Below are 19,841 nucleotides of genomic sequence, written 5' to 3' on the forward strand. Positions count from 1 at the left end.
ACATACGCATAATGTCACATTATTACAAAAGGTAAAATGCATTGCAGAATTGTGAGAGGTGTTGGCAGCTTGGGGAAGGCATTCATCATCAATGTAGCCTCGTGTGTAAATAGCAACGTGGAATTATTTGTGCACCGTGAATAAACACTATCTCATTCCTGCGGCGTGTTGATAGCTGCCAAACATGTTAATGAGTAACACGAGTTGGTCCAAGGGGATTATGCCTGTGTGCTTGCAGAAATGTGCACGCTAAGTTCAAGCAGAAAGATATTGTAAAATCACTTGTAATTTCAATGCAATTATCTCTAAGCATTGTATTAGGATTAAGAACTGCTTTTTGTGTTTAATTTGTTGTCCTTCCCCCGCACCTCCCATCAGCACGGTTGGCTACGTACGGTGCTAAACTAGTTGAACACACATTGCAGTGCAAAATGGATTCTAAATTAAAATCTCAGGGAACAACAACAACACACCATGGAACAGTCACCACGACAATATATTTTTAAGTAACATTTTACACACTTGTCAAAAGCATTCAGTCAAAGGTATTACATGTTTTTTTTAAGATGGAATTTGTTTGTATGAAGATTTCTATTTATTTACTAAAGACAGTCTAACTGCATTTAAAATTATTTTCAGGAGAGTCCTGCATTGGGATATTTAGCCAATTATATATTAATGAGTGTTTGGCTTGTGGTAGGAAACCAGGGTATGCGGAGAAAACCCACCCATACAAGAGGATAACATTCAACATTGCCATCCCCTGGGCACCTCGCCTGCCCCATGCTTAGAACACTTGTTGCCAATCCTGACTGGTCACCCATCCAAGTAGCAGCCAGGTCCAACAGTGCTTAGCTTTTGAGATCTGACAAGCTTGGGTGCATTTAGGGTGCTTTGTTCATAGCAAATTCACATAAGGGTTTGAGGTCACGTCTTCAAGAACTGAAATAGTTTAAACTGAACCTCAGCCCTTAACTCTAAGCAATAACCTCAGCACAATTTCAGCTTCTTCGGGGAATAATGGGAACAAAGGTTGAAGCAGTTCACCATACTATGGACATGGCGACCCGAGTTCAATTCTTGGCCAACACCTCACATCAGTGCCCAGTGGTATCCTCATATAATCCTGGCTTCCCTCAACTCCTTACGCAACCTGCACCGAACAGCGTGGTGAATTATGGTCAAACAGCCTCCGTGACTGCCACGACGTGCAGAAAGCCTTCGCACGGCATTGGGTTTGACGAAGTTTGAATTTACGGGAACCCGCTGCGAACGTCTGGTTCGCAAAGCCCTGCAAGTGATGCGAGGGGCGGCTGATAGTGGATACAACGATCCTCTCGCCCACCTTAACACCGCTGAGCCCTGCACCCCCTCTATTCAAGCTTCCCAGGGTGGGGTTTCTTTTGCACTTCTGCATGCAATCACGCAGGCGCATTTCCCCCAGCCCCCACCTAACTTCATTCACTGCCTGGTGTGCGCGCTGGCTAGCAGCTGAGTGAGACATTTATAAGCCGTAAGTACAATTTCAACATTCTTCAAAACTGTTTTTTCCCCCCCCCGCTATAAAGAACTATCTTTTGAAGTTCGTACGCAACAATCTTACTGGAATTGTGTATTTTTAAGGAGTTACTTAGCATACTCTGTTTACACACACTTTTTTTTCATAGAATGTGCATATACTGTAATGAAAAGTTTTACAATAAAAGGGCAATCATGCACGTGAAGTTTAACTTTTAATAATAATAATGCAATTTATAACGCGCGCAAATTTGCGGACGTTACGGCCGCAACTCAGAGGCAGTTAGTTTTGAGTGGCATATTTTTAAAGACAGAAGCAGCCTTCATGTCATCGTGCGCGAGATGACACGGAGAGAGGAATTCAAGTTTGTGTAGTCCGCATGTGTAAGCCCAGCTTGAAGTTTATACCCTGGCCACGTAGTTTGGAAAGAGGCTGCGGGCTATAATCACACACGTTAGACAACACATTCCAAAGTGTACTATATATTGTTTCATGCTTATGCTTGTAATGTAACAATGTATCAACTATTTCATGCACTCGTTTAACCTTAACCTCAGCTCGCACGTGTGTAAGGATATGTGCTACTGTTTTGCACAATACAAACTATAACCTAAACATAGCAACAGGAAAACGCTGTAACGTTCACTTAATTCAACGTTTTGCAAGAACATATCGAAACCACTCCAGTTTCTCAATGCAACATTCGCTGAAATAATTGCAAAAAATGAGGTACGTGATAATGCTTTCAACTAGAATTATAATGTCAAGTATTTAACCGGGAAAGCCATACTGAGCCTTCAGGACTGTTTCAGAAGAGTCCTGCATCGGAATGTTTGTGCCAATTCCCTCAATGCGTCTTTGGCATGTGGGAAGAATCCAGGGGATTCCCGGAGAAAACCCACAGAGACACTCGGGGGGTGACACTCAGCACTGCTATCTCCTGGCCACCTTTCAGCATCAATTGGCAAAGCCCGGTGGTCACCAATGCAAATACTCACCAGGCTTCAAACCTACTTTGCGTCTATGGTCTACTCAGCTGCGATGCATTGGTTCCATACGTGAAATCTATTGAAATAATTAAAATCTCGCTTTGTTGCACGTTATACCAAACCCACTATGATCTGTTAAATCAAAACTGTTTTAACGACTATTGGGCGTTTCTCCATTGGGATGCGAGTTCGCACAGCAGGGAGATTTGGATCGTAAATCAGACCTACACGGATCAGCATGCATTGCAACATATTATTAAAATCACAACCACAATTTTTATTGAATTCAACTATTAAACGTGTCAATACAGGTGAATCTAGGCTCCCTCGTGGACACTTAAAAATGATGATAAACCAAAGAACGATAAACACAAATAGCTGCTACTGTATTTACCTTAGGCAGTTGCAATCGACTAGGTCCATAAATGCACACACACACTTATATTTTATTTGTATGTCTTTAAGCCAACTTTGCAGCCTTCTGGGCTAAACTAATCATCATTGAATACTCATACCAGGCCTCCCATGCAGTACATCTGGATGAAATTATTGCAGTTCGTCAATCATATCCTGTGGTTAATTTCCAGCAGTTGTCAGCAAATATAAAATGATTTATACTTTCTCTATTTATGTTTATCCTTTTATGTCATCATTCCAATTTTCATAAACTACGTTTTGTCACTCTGAATAGCCTTGGTAGTAGTGCATCGCCTTGCATGACCCTTCTGCTGTGTATCTTGTGTGATTTACTTTTTACCACGACAGTTACGTTTTCAAATGTGATTTGAAACTTTGATCCTTACCCATGTATCGATCTTAATGTGCCATTTTATTGAGGGACTACTGCTGCGTGGTGTTATCTTGGTGTGGTCTGGGACTGCGTTGTTGTTGTTGTTGTTTTTGTTGCCTTGCCCAAGTTTGATCAAAAGCGGACTTATATCATTCTTTAGTTTTATATTTAGTGACTTGCCTACCTTTTTAAATATCTTTTTTCACTCGTCGTTTTTTGTACTGTTTGTTGTTGCAAATTGCTGATCTGCCCATACTGGACATCTGTGAAAAAAAGCTTCATCGCTCATCGGATTAATCCAATCTAAATACAGATTCTGATTCTAATCTAATGTAATCTCAGCATAGCTGTTTAATCATTGTAAATTATTTTGATGATTTCCCATGGCGTTTTTATTAAGGCCTCGGTTTGTCAGAGCATGTATGGCTGTGTCAGTTTCCACTGAATTAAATAACGTTAATAGTCTACAATAGGCGAGCATAATTATATTTTATGTTCTTTTTTTGTTTCCTAGATTCTGATTGATAGTGTGTGGTCAAGCTAGAAAAAAACCTTTTTGAAAACCAGCTTTCTCATTTAGTTAGTGGGCTCTAAATGATCCATTCCGTTCTCTATAATCTAAAGATGTGTGATAAGAGGCAATTTGGTTAGTAATTGTGTAAAATCAGACTTGTCTCCCTTTGAAGAAAATTACAAATATTAAAGTATAGTTTCACAATTGAAGTAATTCATTTGGTTGTAACCGTTGAGTAGATAGGCCTGCTCATTTTTTTAATTACCCAAAAGCTGTGCTGACTTTTTGATGACGTCCACAATTTATTCTATCTGGCCCAGGAGCTTTCCCATGTTTCACACTGGGCTGATGGACAATTCTCGTGGTGGTGGGATAGCAGCCACAAGAGAGAACCTGAGATGTTGATCTCCCTGAAAATTTAGCAGTGAGATTAGCTTATGTTCAACAGCGTGATAGATTATTATGGTATTGCAGGACCATGAGGGATGGCCACAACGTTAAGAGGTATTCTTCAAGAAGTGGATAAAACATGGTTGTTGAATATTTTACCTTTAAAGTTGCTGTTTATGAGAACAGATTATTGTGCAAAAATGATGATTATTCAACACAAAAATGCAAATAGTTGGACATTGACCACGGTAATTATTGAAATATTGTGAATTTGTACTGTTAATGTATCGACTTAAAGCTTTCGTGACTGCAGGAATTCATATTCTTCGGGTCTTTCGGTAAAGCCACGTAGATAGGTTCAAATGGTAGTGACGCTAAGGGTGACACTATGGTGTTAGCGCCAGGCACTGTTACAAGAGTGCTACTGTGCGTCTGGAACCTCTCTCTGGGGCCAGAGTGAATACGGAATGCGAACGGGCCCTAGGGGGCATAGTCCTGGTGACGGCCTGAGAGACGGCAAGTCAGGACATCCCTCGTTTTTTAACGAGCTGGATCTCTCACGAGCACAGCCACCATTGCGGTGGTTCGCCTACATTGACATGCTAATCTCTCACGATACAATGGCCACCACCACAGCTGCGTCGTCGTTGAGGTACAGTGAGAGAAAAAAAGTATTTGATCCCCTGCTGATTTTGTACGTTTGCCCACTGACAAAGAAATGATCAGTCCATTATTTTAATGGTAGGTTTATTTGAACAGTAACAACACAAAAAATCCAGAAAAACGCATGTCAAAAATGTTATAAATTGATTTGCATTGTAATGAGGGAAATAAGTATTTGACCCCTCTGCAAAACATGACTTAGTACTTGGTGGCAAAACCCCTGTTGGCAATCACAGAGGTCAGACGTTTCTTGTAGTTGGCTACAAGGGTTTGCACACACCTCAGGAGGATTTTGTCCCACTCCTTTTTGCAGATCTTCTCCAAGTCATTAAGGTTTCGAGACTGACGTTTGGCAACTCGAACCTTCAGCTCCCCCCACAGATTTTCTATGGGATTAAGGTCTGGAGACTGGATAGGCCACTCCAGGACCTTAATGTGCTTCTTCTTGAGCCACTCCTTTGTTGCCTTGGCCATGTGTTTTGGGTCATTGTCATGCTGGAATACCCATCCACGACCCATTTTCAATGCCCTGGCTTGGGGAAGGAGGTTCTCACCCAAGATTTGACGGTACATGGCCCCGTCCATCGTCCCTTTGATGCGATGAAGTTGTCCTGTCCCCTTAGCAGAAAAACACCCCCAAAGCATATTTCCACCTCCATGTTTGACGGTGGGGATGGTGTTCTTGGGGTCATAAGCAGCATTCCTCCTCCTCCAAACACGGCGAGTTGAGTTGATGCCAAAGAGCTCCATTTTGGTCTCATCTGACCACAACACTTTCACGCAGTTATCCTCTGAATCATTCAGATGTTCATTGGCAAACTTCAGACGGGCATGTATATGTGCTTTCTTGAGAAGGGGGACCTTGCGGGCACTGCAGGATTTCAATCCTTCACGGCGTGGTGTGTTACCAATTGTTTTCTTGGTGACTATGGTCCCAGCTGCCTTGAGATCATTGACATGATCCTCCCGTGTAGTTCTGGGCTGATTCCTCACCGTTATCATGATAATTGCAACTCCACGAGGTGAGTTCTTGCATGGAGCCCCAGGCCGAGGGAGATTGACAGTTCTTGTGTTTCTTCCATTTGCGAATAATCGTACCAACTGTTGTCACCTTCTCACCAAGCTGATTGGCAATGGTCTTGTAGCCCATTCCAGCCTTGTGTAGGTCTACAATCTTGTCCCTGACATCCTTGGAGAGCTCTTTGGTCTTGACCATGGTGGAGAGTTTGGAATCTGAGTGATTGATTGCTTCTGCAGACAGGTGTCTTTTATAAAGGTAACAAGCTGAGATTAGGAGCACTCCCTTTAAGAGTGTGCTCCTAATCTCAGCTCCTTACCTGTATAAAAGACACCTGGGAGCCAGAAATCTTTCTGATTGAGAGGGGGCCAAATACTTATTTCCCTCCTTAAAATGCAAATCAATTTATAATATTTTTGAAATGCGTTTTTCTGGATTTTTTAGTTGTTATTCTGTCTCTCACTGTTCAAATAAACCTACCATTAAAATTATAGACTGATCATTTTTTTGTCAGTGGGCAAACGTATAAAATCAGCAGGGGATTAAATACGTTTTTCCCTCACTGTATATCAGCTCTCCGATCTTACATTTACATGCAAATTCCCTTTCTAGCCCGCCCACTTACCCTTGGGCTACGCTCATCTCAAACCTATATAACATCCTGCTTCAGCAGCTCTCCCGCTATATTTTTTTCACCTGATGACGATTGCTTTTGTTGTGATCGAAACGTCGTGATATTTTTATAATTTTTCTATCTCCGTGGCTTTACCGAAAGACCCAAAGAATAAGACGGGACATGGTCGTCTGGGTGAAGCCGAGAGGGCACGTGACCAGGACAGGGTAGTGAGGGGGGCCCGAGGGGGGCTTGAGGGACACGTGATGCTCGGTCGAGATCCTTTGGGAAAGGTCTCGAAGGGGGCGTGGCTGGAGGCGGAGCGAGGCCACGCTCAGGAGCATCAAGGGGCAGTCCCGAGAGCATTCTTGGCTGTTCTCTGGAATCAACCCTTGGCGCTACGTCTCTCCGATCTGTGGTCTCCGCTCGGCGTCGTGGGTCAGTCAGGAGGTTACAGACTGACCCGGTTATGTAGTGACCTTGTAGCGTGTGTACGTTTATGTAGTTAGCCCCGTTGGGCTGTGTAATAAACGTGTTGCCTCCAAGTCAAGTGTGTGCCTCCGTGTTGAACACTACAAAATTAAAAAATAAATAAACAAAAACTACGACATTTCGATCACAACACAAGCGGTCATCATCAGGAGGAAAAAAGACGACGACTGCTTGTGTTGTGATCAAAACGTCGTAGTTTTTTTTATTAATTTGAACCTATCTACGTGACTTTACCGAAAGACCCAAAGAATATGTTAATGTATTGTTAAGTGGTTGTATAGAAATGAAAATATAACATTGCAGGATATTCTGCGTTGTAATGGGGCTGAGCACAGGGATGTGGAAGCTTTGAACATTGTGCATGTTACAAATCACAATCAAGGGGTCTCTAGTGATCATTTTTTAGTCTTAATTTCATCATTCTCATTTCATTGCGTCGCTCTCATCGAGCTTTGATCACTACATTTGCATAAACGTGAACAGCACATCGCATGAATATAATGTGCATAAATTGTAAGTATGTATTTTTACACGTACAATTTGATGCGTAAGTGTATGAAACTTTTATTTGAATTGAATAGATACAACGTTTTATTTGGGGTATAACAAAGAATGGGCTCATCAATTAATATATAGTCTATTATGCTCGTGATACATGCATCAAATGTGTACATGTAAGATTCAATATAAATTTTATTCATATATGTCGTATGTTAGGGAACTTTTAAAATAAACTATGTATTAATTTATTTTGGTTTTGAATCGATCTAAAAACTCAGTGACATTTCTTATCTTGTGGTCTCTTCTTCTGCATTTCTATTTGTAAAAGTTTTATGGGCTGCTGGGTGGCAACACTTTGTTTTTTGCCACGCAGATATGAAACATTCGTATATTATCTAAACGATCCGGTGAACACAAACATACGAAAAAGATCCAAAATGTCCTTAAATATCAGAACATCTTAAATTCGTTGCTATTTCATATTATGGACTCGTTTAATCACTCGAGCTACAAGAGGCTACCACATTAACCACAATCGGTTTTTGTTAAATTTTATTTTTTATAGTGACCCTGAATCACAACAATTAATTGCATAATGAGAGGTGCGAATCGTTATACCCCTTCTAATTAACATACAGTACATCATATTATTGGTTCTTTCGGTAAAGTCACGTAGAAGGGAAACAATAAAATAATAAAATACAAAACAATAAATTATCACAACGTTTCGACTGCAACACACATTGCAGGTGTAAAAACCACAGCAAGAAAATGTTCTTGCTGTGGTTTTCACACCTGATGATGATTGCTTGTGTTGCAGTTTTCTTGCTGTGGTTTCACACCTGATGATGATTGCTTGTGTTGCACTCGAAACGTCGTGATAATTTTATTGTTTAATATTTTTATTATTTTATTGTTTCCCTTTTACGTGGTGACTTTACCGAAAGAACCAATAATATGAATCCCTGCAGTCACGAAAGCTTTAAATCAAAATGTGTGTTTTTATTATTTTATTGTTTCCCTTCCACGTGACTTTACCGAAAGAACCAAGAAGATGAATCTATGCAGTCACGAAAGCTTTAAATCGAAATGTATACAGTACATCCACAACACAAGTTTGATTCCCAGCCGAAGTGGGCATTCGTAGCGAGTTATATCTCATCTGGTCCTGGGCATCCTCCTCACCTTTACCAACTCGCACTGACCATCGTGGTGAAGTATGGTCAAGCAAATTATGTTAACCACCACGCCATGGGGAGAGCGTTCTCACCCAGTTTTTATTTAACTGGGTGAGAACTCAAGGGATCAGGATGGTGTCATCTGCGTGTGACCTGGGTCACCAAAATGACAACAGCAAAATAATTAAAATAAAGTACATCAATGAAGCAAATATAAATGAGCAACAACAACTGTGTCGTAAGTCAGCTCGGGCAGATTACTGTTAGACTGATCAGAGCACAATGACAATTAAGTTGCCAGTGGCTTTGACGAAGGGCTGTGAACAATGTGAACAACACACACACAGGTATAAGCATGATACTTGATATGCGTGTGTCTAAATGTGTCACTGCATGCAGGATACCATGTGGTGGAGTGTCTCCTTCTTGCTCCTGGTCCCACACCCCCAGGGCACACTCTCCACTCCCGTAAGTGCTCCACTGTCTCCCTGTGGGGGTAATCATTGGCAAACATTTGACAAGGAAAGTGAATGGGTTTGTGCTTAGACAGTGTATATAGACTTGCAAGCTAAATCTGTCCTTCAATCTGCTCAAACACCGCACCTGCCAGATACCCGCTTATCAGGACTAAAGCTAATACATAAAGCCACGTGCGGATTTAGCCAGGCTATGTGATACGCACAGATTTTCAAACGGCTTTCTGTCTCGAATTAAAATTCTTAAAGATGTTTTTTTTTCTATTCCCATAAACGCAATTATTTTCACACAACGGAAAATAATCGCAGTTGACTGTAGATTATTCATCAACAGGGGTAGATGTGCGGTTGAGAGATCCCCTAAAGCATCAGACATCTTTTCATGGCAGACATTCCAGTGAGAGAGGATTTCAGTTGGGCCCATTTGCTAACGTTTTGCTTTAGGCGTGCACAATACAGGAATGCTTAGCTACTGCGCAAAGCCTGGAATCAAATGAATTGTGAGCTGTGGAAAAAGTCAATAACGGAGTAATGTTGAGAACCCGTCCCCACATGGCCTCTGCTTGTGACCAGTGGTTAAAGTGGGGAGATATTCGCCAGTATGCATATTGGTAAGAACAAAGAGAACAGATGACATACCGACAAAATAAATATATACATTGTATATTAAATCCACGAGACTGCATTCTGTAGTCTGTGGGGTATATTAACTACACTAAAAATACATTGATGTATATCATGCATATTCAATAACTAGAATATATTATGTAGTGTATAATATGTGTATTAAATGCAATAGAATACCATTATATAGTCTCTTTGGTGTTCATACCGACACCTAAAGATAGACTTAAATTAAGCATTATAAAAATATGAATAGCTTTGCTATGTTCCTACGGATGTGTGTTTTTGTATATGCACAGTTGCTATAGAATAGTAAAGTGCTATCTGAACTGCTCCTGAGTGTACTCCATCTTTCACCCCCGCTGACCAGCGTGGTGAAGGATGGTGAAACGGTTTCCATGTGCGAGACATTGCGTGAGGTAGGCCTTCGTAAGACAGTGCATTCACAAAGTGTTGAATGACAACTGTTGTAATTGTAATAAAAAAAAATTGGCTTATCAAATAAATATAATAAAGTACGGAAACAGAATTCCTGTTTTGGTTCTCTGTGTTGCTGTAATGACTGCCCTTGTCACTGTGTGATTGGATTTTGTTTAAAACCCACACTACAAAGTCCCACAAATGAAGGAACATTGCTTCAGTCGATCCAGCAAAATGAGTGCATTATATTTCACAATGGCATGCAGTACGGTAATCTGACTTTCCAAACAACCCACCAAGTGCGGTTTATTTGGCTTCGTTTTCTGGCCACAACACCACCACATATTACTCTGTGTTCGGAAGAATGCAGCCAAATAGCTGTGGCATTCAATTTTCTGTCTATGAATTTACGAGCTTCACGCTCATAAATAGCCTTGTCAAGTCCTGGCCGGTTCGCCTTGCTAATTCCACTTGTGTTTTATTTGTTTCTGATGGACAATGAATATTGACGAAATGCCGAGTTTAACACGAGCAGCAACTATTTTATGCGCTGGCGGTCCATGTCCACTTCGATAAGCGATTGGCTTCTGATGATCACAACACTAAAAGCTATTGCATGACTGTCGATCATAGCTTAGTCCACCAAATGATGATATGTACTTTTCTGCCATCACATCATGAATTTATTTTAAAATCTAAAAAAAAAATTCAATCACAAAGGACTGTATTCATATAAAATTCCCAAATTGATTGGAACTATAATACCGTCCTGTAAGATTATGACATCACAGAAATGAGATCTGGTAGTGGCTTGGGGAAGGCTTTCATCCAGCAGTGGATTGACTATAGCTGATGATGATGCTGACAGTGGTTATAAGCAACATTATGCAACTAAGAGAGTAAACAGTGAGTTCATTGTTTTGTGTGGGTGGGAACGGTGGTGTAAAACACGTGCTGATTACGTTTTCTCACCACTCCCACTTGACGGTGTCAACACGGCCATCACGGATGAGTCACGGCGCTAGGCACCAAAATCCTGACGCTCTGCATTCTCCCCAAGCGAAACTGTGCACAAGAGCACGGCACGATCTTTGCAGCAATTAAATTCAAATCGAGTTTGCGGCAATTACATTCAACACGATAAACGTGCAATCTCAATATTAACCCCATAATAAACCCCAACCTGTCCCATTACAACACAAATACTTGATTTAATGGGATTATTATATTGTTGTTTGACATCGCAGAGTTTGCATTGAAATTGCTTTGGTGAGCGTACGTGTGAACACAAACCAGGAGGATTTATCCACAACTCTGGCTGTCGCCTGATGAGGCTGGTTGTAATTACCGGCGAAACGTTGCACTCGAATTGTAAACGTTGTGGGTTGTACTCTCCATAATACCGGTGTGCTGAACTTGTGTCGAATTGGCATGTTTTGTTTACGTGACAAACCTGAATAATTGACTGTGACGGGATGGTGGCGGGTTTAATGATACATTTATGTTTACACGAACTAACCCAAAAAAAACCTGTATTATGGATAATATTGGTCGCGAAAGCCTACGTGTTCAACTGACGTGTGTGGGGTGTTTGAGTGCTTTGGTTCGTGGGTCCACGTGTGCACGTGCTTTGTGTGTGTGTGTACGCAACACGCGTCCGTGCGGGTGTTTGCGTTTGAGGTGTCGAAGCGTCAGGCCGATCAGTGGGGACCGTGGGGAGACTGGGCGGCCTGCAGCCGCAGCTGTGGGGGAGGCATCACCCACCGCGAGAGGCCCTGTCTCTACCTGAGGTGAGCCACGTGCTTTTTTGACATTTAAAGGGCCCCAGTGCACATGTTCTGTACGGAGTCATTGGCACTGGGTGGCTCTGGTGAATAGGGCTTAAACCACCTGCAGCCCCATTACCGGTTTCAATTCCAACACGGCCGCATACAATACAACTTCTCGGAGACGGACGCAGTGAGAGCGCAAGGTCACCACGAACAGAGCGCACGCTACGACTCGTGGATTTGGTGATGCCGTGCAATGTTATATGTTTAGACGGTGTCCAAAATCGAGAGAGTGCAAGGTCACCGCTGCAACAGCCACGCGTTCGACTCACGCAGCTGGGTATCCCGCATCACCCTTGGGCGCGTCAGGCTACCACGTGCTCCGATTAACACGGTTGGCTACGTACGGTGCAAAAGAGGTTGAACATACGTACGTGGCCTGCCAGTTGCAACCTTGTTACTATCTCCTTTAAAAAAGATTAATTGACTAAATACATTTAAAAGATTGATTATATGTATTTTAAGCTATAATTTGTAAAATATTATATCACCATCCTTCCAAAGAATACTTTCACCAATTGCCGGATCTTATTCTGGATTTAAACATAAAATCACAGTTGTGGCACCTCAGTGCTCTGTTCCCTGAGCCCTCCCAGCCATCTCAATTTTCTGTGGACTATCGATACATTTGCTGATGCCATTTCTGGAGTTAAATAATATAAATCAAAGCAAATGATGAGCATTAATGCTGTTGTAATATTTGTCATCATATCTGAGCCACTGTCATCGGTCGTTGACTGTTATTGTTCTGTGGAGGTCCTGGTTCCTGCTTTAGGAACGCGGAGTTGCCACAATCAGTACCGGCAATGGAGATGGGCAACACTCAGTGCTTGGTGAACTTGTAGACACTCGAGAGTATCTGTGACCAGAACCACTGTTTTCCCGCACCCCCGATTAGCATCGTTGGCTACGTAGGGTGCAAAAGAAGTTCAATATACACACACACACGTTATTGTGATGGTTATTGATGCTGACAATAATAATTTAGTTAGAGCCATCATCATTTGGGTCATTAATTATATTTTCCATTTCAGAGATAATTCTTAATGGCACAGGTGTGGAGGGGAACCACGTGGCATTCCTTCTCATAGGCCACAGTCACAGCAGCAGACTCCCTTTTTATAGCAAAGGCCATGATTTGCAGTGAGGCTTAAGGACGTCACATTTCACCAATGCATTTTGTTTCACTGGACGCCAATGTATGTAATATTTGTCTCTAAATGCCTTTGTAGGTCACTGGACTGATGCCATCAAATGCTGAGTACATGATGACCTTTTCAAACGAAGGGACACACAAGGCGTTTTGTTTCTGCGCCGCGTTCCCCTGGGCTGGAAAACGTGCACCACAGATGTAGCGCGTCAGTAGTGCGATGCGTGCACATCGTCCTCCTGAGCCGCTTAGCCAATCTTATTTAAATCTGGGATGTGCCCTATTCGACCGGACAGCTTTGCACAAACAACTTTTGGTAGCATCAAGCAGTCGTTCAGTCACTTTAACTTTTATCAGGGCAATTTAATGAGCTGGAGAGACTATAAGAAACCTCCAAGGGGACATGTGACCCCATGGTGGGGCAAAGCACAAATGCCTAAATAAATATTTACCCAGTGCAAGATAAATAAAATAACTTTAGAAATGAATTAAATGATCGATGGAGAGCAATTATTAATGCTGAGAAATGATTTCCAAAATAAAAATGTCATATAATTTAGTGAGAAACAGAACTGATGAATATTGTGTCAGTACACTTCATCTATGCTCCCTGTCTTTATTAGCCTCCACTGACGAGCACGGTAAAGATTGGGGAGGCACTCATCCAGCAGTAGATTGGAAAAGGGGTGTTGTGCATTGAGTATATGATTCATGCATCCTTAAACATTTTGTTTATCAGCTCAAATTAATCCCGGATCAGCCACATGCAATGCATATAAAAGTGTTGCTTTGACTTGCAAATGTGCAACCTAGGGCTGGGAAAATTTTTGTGCCCCGCCAGCACTGCACCTGCCAGGGGCTAAGGGCCTTGTTACCAGAATGTGTTTCTCTGCAGAAATAACCTCCAGTGTGAATATGTAAGCACCACTCACCTACGTTCACTGCCAGACCCTTACAACAATTTCCGACTCAACAAAGGCCCAGTTTTTAAACACTCAAACGTGAATCATCGTCTTGCCTAAGTATAAAACGTGATTTCAAAATATGTGTATATATATACAAATAAAAAAATGCAAATATCAAATACAATCTATTGAATGTAAAAAGGCATTGCCTCCAACTCAAGACTTTGGAAAAGAATGGATTTGTGATTGATACCATATGGAACGTGAATTGCATTTTTTTATGATGAGGAAACACACAAAAGGTTAAGTGAGACAGTGTCCTGTGGGTTTGTAGGGACAAGCCAGAAATGATTGCTCACTTTTTGTGAGCCACTTTATCGCTTCTGCCAGCGTCCCACTTCAAGTATAATTAACCTCCTACTGCAGCACCATCCTCTGCCTTTTATTTTTCCAACATAATATTCTGACGGCTCTGCTACGTGCATGGGCGTACACGTGGAGCTTGATTGCAAAGGACACCAAGTCAATGGTCAGCTTCGGAACCCTTTGCAAGGAAATGGCAGCGGTGCTTTGGACATAGAAACCTGCAGGCACATACCACACAAGGGGACTTTCTAGTCAGCGGTTGTTCGTTGTTTGTGCAATTTTGTTTGTTTGTTTGTTTTAGAAGAACGCCAAAAAAGCAAGAAAGATGTAATTGAATGCTTTTGTAATGACCTTTAGCTTGGCTCGCTGAGGTGTAAATCATCGTGAAATGTTGTAGCCTGAGATGCACAGCGGTGGGAGCCGTAATTCACGGTGGAATCTTGCAGGCTACCATACACCTCCTTCGTTTGTGATTACACAGGCTTTTAAAGTTGATGAAATGTCCGGTCAATATAAAATATATTTTCTTTTAACTTCAGATCGTATTTGAAGAGTACTATTCGAGGTGATATGAGTGTTGAGGCCTTACTTCAGATTAGACCAGCCTGAAATAAGAGCTAAGTCAGAGCCTCATATTCTTAGCTCTTTCGGTAAAGTCACGTTGAAGGGAAACAATAAAATAATAAAATATATATAAAATAATAAAATATATATACAACAATTAGCTCTTTCGGTAAAGTCACGTTGAAGGGAAACAATAAAATAATAATATATATAAAATAATAAAATATATAAAACAATTTTATTGTTATGTTGTTTTATATATATTGTTTTATATATTTTATTATTTTATTGTTTCCCTTCAACGTGACTTTACCGAAAGAGCTAAGAATATGAATTACTGCAGTCACGAAAGCTTTAAATAAAAATTTAAGTCAGACCTCTTGAGCCGTTAATTTAACACCAAACTTTATAGAATGTTTCTTTAATCTAATTATGTATTATTTGAAGCAGACATCTTAAGACATAAAGCATCAATCATCACCAGACGACATTGATCGATTCTCCTTGCTGCGATGTAGATTTATTAGGCACGAGCAGCCCACAAAAATGGAAGCTGTCAATGTTTGTCAGAGTCTCACTGCGCCTCTCTATTTGTGTGTGAATCTCACAACACTCCCCCGACTCTCTCCCACGCTGGCCTTGTTCTCATCCCCACCTCAACCCCCTCCCCCTCTATACCTTCCCCCCACCCCCGCACACACCATCATCTCGCTTCCCTAAGGGATGACGGGCAGCCCGAATGCTTCGGATCGACAAGAATGTACAGGACCTGCAACGTACAGGTGCGGTTCATTTATTGCAACGACAAGGGGAGTGTGAAACGTGACCTGCTCGCATTCGATCAATGGACATAACGTTACGTTTAAAATTTCCTTTAGGCTCTTACGCTTTTGTTTAAACCCAACTATAGCTGCAAAGATAGTGCTTGCAGATTTGTAACAAGTAACACGTAATCATAACATTTTTGGAAATTCCACATTCCTACGCCGGGGGTAAGTCTTTGCACTGGACAACCACGATTGACTTTCCCACGAGGTTGTACTCATTTTATCGACCCCAGAGGGAAAGAAGAACAGAGTCGACGCCTGATCTGGATTTGAACTCGAAAGCTTATTATAAGATGTGCGGTCTACCACTGTGCAACCTGGCAAGGATCAGATACAATAAATAAGCTAATCATAATAATTTACAGACCTTTGTTAATCCGCTCCTGGATGAAGGGCCCTCGACACTATGCTGGTCATTGGAGTCATTTGGCCGTACTTCACCATGTTGGCCAGTTTTGTGCTGCGTACCGGTTCAGATATCATTCGTCGACCCTGACGTTAGCTGTTGCCGGGAATCGAAACTCAGGTCATCGGACTCATAGCCACAGTGCGAAAACCACTGGGCCATCGGTCCATCCTCTGCTGAGCTACAGCTTCAGATTGAAATAAAGCATGCAACAATATGAGCACAACGCTTCGTTTAACGTGGTAACGTGACGCTGTTTGATAGAAGGACAGCGCCTCTGAATGTTGAACAAAACAATTATTGTTAGAAGCTTAGTATAACACAGTGTGTTCTTACCACATGTGAATTATACACGCGGAACACATATTTTGTGGCTTGGCATTCGTACGTAATTTCCATTGCCACTCAGATATTTATCTGTGCAGCAACCGAGAAAAGGTGGCCACATTTACGGGCTGCAGTGAATTCCAATGTCAATGGAGAATTTGATAATTGCTGAAACATACCGAAAGCATCTGGTTCAGTTTGTCGACTGTCCAACCTCTTTTACCTGAGGCTATAACTGAAATACAGTGCGCGTGCAGTTGTACGCTGCGTGCACTCTCCCTTTCGAAGAGTTATTCAAATTTGACCGATACTTATCGACTGAGGTTCTGGCGGATTAAAATATCGCGTGGATTAAATACAAAGCAGCTCATCTTCTCACACGCCAGGCCCAAGCAGTCGGTTTTTCATACAGGCATTAGCGCCTCCAAAGGAAAAGTTTGTGTCGTGTGTATAGAGTACAGGAGATTTTGAACAAAAATATGACAGCAGCTAAATCTTTGCAGCGGGAATGGTGCAGTGCAGTGGCTGCCAACACAACAAATATAGTGCCAATTAATAGTTATAATGGTAACGCCATTGATCCAGGAAATGCTAGCAATGGAATGTGCGGATTGTTCACGTAGTTATAATAATGCAAATTATTAACCCAGTCTCAAGACTATTTTTCAGGAGGGTGCTGCTTTGGGATGTTTGGGCAATTACATTGTGAGAGACAAACTACTTAAACGAAACTATTTTTATTTTACCAGGTAAGGTCCACTGAACTACATAGCTCTTTTTCAGAAGCCACGTGGCCACAAATGATAGCTCAACGAAGTGGCTTATCATGTGGAAATTTATATCAGCCAAATACTCTAAACGCACGTTTCTAAATGTGGAGAGGTAAATCAGATGACCACGGGGACAACACGCAAACTCCAAATATGCAACAAGCGTCAGGGTGGGAATCGAACCCACGACCTCCTGTATACCAGGCAAGGTAGTTAACATCTCGTCACCGTGGCCACCCGAGGAAGTAGGGAAATCTCACGCCGATGAGGAGTAACACTCAACACTGCCATCTGCTGGCTACCTCGCAACCCCATGTCTACATTATCCACAAGCCCCGGTTTCCACCCACCAAAGTACTACAGACCAGGCTCAAAACCTGTTTAGCTTCCGAGATCCAATGAAGTCGGGCACATTCGGGATGGCGATTTGGCCGCATGTCAATCAATCGCATATGCAGCGCACCCGCGTACATTAATTAAACACTCACGGTGGGTAATTTACGCAGCGGCGTATGTGTGGCGTGCGTGAGCCTCTCGTGTTGACGATCGATCCCGCAAGGGGAGAGCACGAGACGAGGAGCATGAATCTTTCAGTTTCTCATCACACTCGCCCAGTTGTTGAAAATGAGAATTTAAGCACAGCCCCCAACCTGTCGTGCGACTGCTGAAGTGCCGTTGAATAATTAATGCCGGTCTAAGGGGAACAATTGAACATCACAGTGGCAGCCAGGAACAACGAACTATGATCCAGCCTGTGCCGTCCAGAGGATCTCTTGAAAAGGTCCACTCATTGTGCCTCCGCTCTTCGCTCTGAAGTGTCCCTCCGTGTTCCCTGTACGTGCACCTGCACGTGCACCTGCCCCTCTATTACCGTGTATGTTATCTCTCCCTCCCACAATGTTTGCACGTTACATGTTGTGCTTTGGCCCATTGTGCACGAATACGCTTCCTTTAAACTAGAAAATTTGAATTTGTATGACACGTAGATGCAATTGCATTTTTAAAAAAATGAACAAAACGGGGTGATATTTGTATCACTGGGGAAAAGGTACGTAGTCATCAGCTGCTTATGTTTTTAAAAAGAGAAGAGAGGGTGGTTGCACTGCTTTGCAAGAAGTCCGAATGGATAACTTCGTCACATTACTCGATGCCAACAGCACAATCTGGATGCAATTGGGGGGGGGGGGGGGGGAATACAATTTAGAAATCATAACTAGAGGAAAAGAGAAAGGTCTTGAGGCTAGACTTTAAGAGGAGCAGGAAGTCGACAGCGCAGATGACTTTGGGGAGGAAGCAGTGAGCGCAGCAGAGGAGGAGTGACCTCCAAACAAGTGGTGGTTGATAGCGAGGGGGAGAAGGTGTTTATGATGCCACGTTTGGTGGTGAAAGAGCGGCTGTGAACGTCTCTCTGTGTCCCGCAGGCATGCCCCGAGGGCTCCCGTCCGTTCCGCAACGTGCAGTGCTCTGAGTTTGACGAGGTTCCATTCGAAGGGCGAACGTACAAGTGGGTGCCCTACCATGGAGGTTGGTATCCCACTTACCCACACCCGTGCACACAATCGCACGTACACAGCAATAGAGGCAGATTAATGTAATTCAGCCCCCACCCCCAACCCCCTGCAAGCGATTCGATTAATTATCACAATTACGTTTCGTTTAAAGATGTAATTTTATATACGTGTGGTGTTGTTGCTCTGCAGACCGGAAGATCGATGATCGGTCGTCACGTTGATAGCATTCGTGGTAATTTCTCACTTGACAGAGTGGGTCGCGTGAAGGCTGCTGCCATCTTCCACTCCACTTTGACATTGCCCCTTCTACCACATCCGTGGATACAACCTCACGACGAGCCATTACCACCCGAAATATTGCTTGGCCGTATGCGTGTGATATATATGGTAAATGTATCAGCTTTAAGTGGCTGCAGGTGTCACATAGAACCATGGCATGCAACATTAAAACAAGTTACAGCCTTGTGTCAATGTTACACTGGATGATGACCTCCTGTTGCTGCGTTAGTCATGGGGATTGATGTTAGCCATGACCTGGAATTGAACTTTGGTAACCAGATTCACAGCACATTAGTGGTAATTTCTGTGCCGTTGAGCCAATCCATGTCGGACACGGCGTGGGGAGGACATCATCCAGCTGTAGATTTGCAAAGGACTGTAAATGATGATTATTATTATTATTATACACAAGTAGACGTATATAGAGGTTGCATAAGTTCTATACGATATTACATACGATACATTGCGAATGTAAACGACTTTGGCATTGCTCTTTCAAACAAAACCCCAAATATGCTAATTAATTCATTCCATCACAATAGTGGCACGGGTTGCTGAACGCCAACATATTTGTGTTTAAGTGGCACAGGGAGCTAAAGATCAACCCAAATTAAGGAACATTGGCACTCATAACCAAACAATTCTGAGTTGGGCAGCTATTCAGCTGTTGGCAATGCCTTGTTCAATCTACTGTTCTCGAACAAACGTGGCTCATTGTTA

The 19,841-nt window shown here is 42.4% G+C and overlaps 1 protein-coding gene across 2 annotated transcripts in view; it reads left to right on the plus strand.

The window, feature by feature from the left end:
- Window positions 1–1,212: 1,212 nt before the first annotated feature.
- Window positions 1,213–19,841, plus strand: part of LOC116943172 (papilin-like) — a 63,820-nt gene continuing 45,191 nt past the window's right edge. Inside the window, exons 1-5 of one of the 2 annotated variants that reach the window (XM_032955791.2) lie at window positions 1,213–1,513; window positions 9,067–9,135; window positions 11,868–11,977; window positions 15,723–15,783; window positions 18,753–18,855. In XM_032955791.2, the coding sequence (XP_032811682.2) occupies window positions 9,073–9,135; window positions 11,868–11,977; window positions 15,723–15,783; window positions 18,753–18,855 (337 nt within the window). In that variant the 5' untranslated portion in view covers window positions 1,213–1,513; window positions 9,067–9,072. The remainder of the gene's footprint in view (window positions 1,514–9,066; window positions 9,136–11,867; window positions 11,978–15,722; window positions 15,784–18,752; window positions 18,856–19,841) is intronic. The other variant, XM_032955792.2, reaches the window with a different exon arrangement.

Source organism: Petromyzon marinus, chromosome 17 (genome assembly GCF_048934315.1).
Source record: "Petromyzon marinus isolate PM22_M1 ecotype Great Lakes invasive population chromosome 17, UKy_Petmar_22M1.pri1.0, whole genome shotgun sequence".
NCBI classification, from domain to species: Eukaryota; Metazoa; Chordata; class Hyperoartia; order Petromyzontiformes; family Petromyzontidae; genus Petromyzon; species Petromyzon marinus.